Genomic DNA, 1,428 nt, shown 5'->3' with positions numbered 1-1,428 from the left:
TGCTAAACAAGGTCATGATTGTATTAATTTGTCCACTCATATTTGGTTTTCTTTTACAGATGCCATTTTGAAGAGGATCCGATATATGCATTTCAGTTACCTACTGTTGACAAAGAATCTTTCATTTCCTTACCTTTCCCATTTTCTCCCCATTGCTTTCAAATTTCATGGATACCGATGCAGGTGCCATCCTCAGTGTCTAGTCAACGGAATACATGGCACAACAGGACAGCAACTCAACTGAAAAGATGGAAGTTCGGCAGGAAAAAAAGAAACGAAAATTTTGGGTACATGTTTTCTATGATTTTCCTTCCTCCACTTCATCAGCATCTTCCATTTCACTGCCTAGTCTGACAATATCTTCTACAAGGATCTTTCCTTCTGTTGCAACAAAATACAGAAAATGGTAAATTATACTTGGGAGGTTAAAACAAAAGGATAAAGAATAATGTAAAGCATATATCTATATATAATAAACTGGGAGGTGTTGTCGCCACCTTTTGACTACGAGAATATAAAAAACTTTCCATCTACATGTTAGTATGTTGCATAAAAAAAAATCCTCAGAAAACAAAACCAAAATTTCATATTTATGCGATTGGTAGATAACACCACAACAGAATTATATTATGGAGGTAGTTTAAACAGTATTCATCTAGTGAAGATGATAGCAGAAGATCTGACAAGAAAAGATGGAATTCATCACTAACCTGTATCTTTGGAAAGATTGCTTATGAGTTCTTGGATGCCCTCCTTTCCCAAGTGGTCCTTGAGGTACATAGCAGCAGAGGCAACCTCCTCAGGAGTCACTTTACCGTCATAATCCCTGACATCAAAATGAAAGGTTTACTGGGGTAATTCTTAAAAACCACTTCAGAGTTCAAACCAAAATTCTCGAGGCTAGGGCACCTGCATTTTTTTTTTTGAGCTTGCAATGGAAAACTGTGAGTTTTAAGGCAAGCAAACAACTTATAATTGAATAATTGAATGAGGCATGTAAATAGTAATCATCTTGCAGGGACAAAGATCAGCAGCATTTCCTAACACTGGCTGAGACACCAGGAAATTCAGATTATATATACATAAATGTGAAACATCGGATAAAATCAATTGCTATGAAACCAGCAATAATGTTCCAAGCATAAAGCATTATCCTCTACTTGACTACTTCATCTGTTTGAAAACCCTAAGATCTCCGAATCAAGCCATTAATTTGCCAGATTGATTCCAAACTATACATGCTGTTTGCTCCAGTATCATCTTGCACAGCTTAAGTCATCGAGGCAATCTTCACATATGACCAACTAAATACAAACAAGTAGTGCCAAATTGTGAACCTGTCTTCTAAGGTCGCAAAATATTTTGACTTCATATGTTTTTGTTTATATCAAAAAGATAAATATGCCTCTTTTCTTTGTGGGGGGGGGT

The 1,428-nt window shown here is 36.2% G+C and overlaps 1 protein-coding gene across 2 annotated transcripts in view; it reads right to left on the bottom strand.

Moving 5' to 3' along the window:
- LOC105118460 (LETM1 and EF-hand domain-containing protein 1, mitochondrial-like) overlaps positions 1-1,428 on the bottom strand; it is a 7,940-nt gene continuing 6,512 nt past the window's right edge. For both annotated transcript variants that reach the window (XM_011016433.1, XM_011016440.1), the window contains exons 14-15: positions 711-826; positions 1-381 (exon numbers count right to left, since the gene is read on the bottom strand). In XM_011016433.1, the coding sequence (XP_011014735.1) occupies positions 299-381; positions 711-826 (199 nt within the window). In that variant the 3' untranslated portion in view covers positions 1-298. The remainder of the gene's footprint in view (positions 382-710; positions 827-1,428) is intronic.

This window comes from Populus euphratica, unplaced genomic scaffold, assembly GCF_000495115.2.
Source record: "Populus euphratica unplaced genomic scaffold, PopEup_1.0 scaffold5.1, whole genome shotgun sequence".
Lineage (NCBI taxonomy): Eukaryota > Viridiplantae > Streptophyta > Magnoliopsida > Malpighiales > Salicaceae > Populus > Populus euphratica.
Note: the sequence above shows the minus strand (reverse complement) of the source record. Positions and strands in the feature narration are given on the sequence as shown.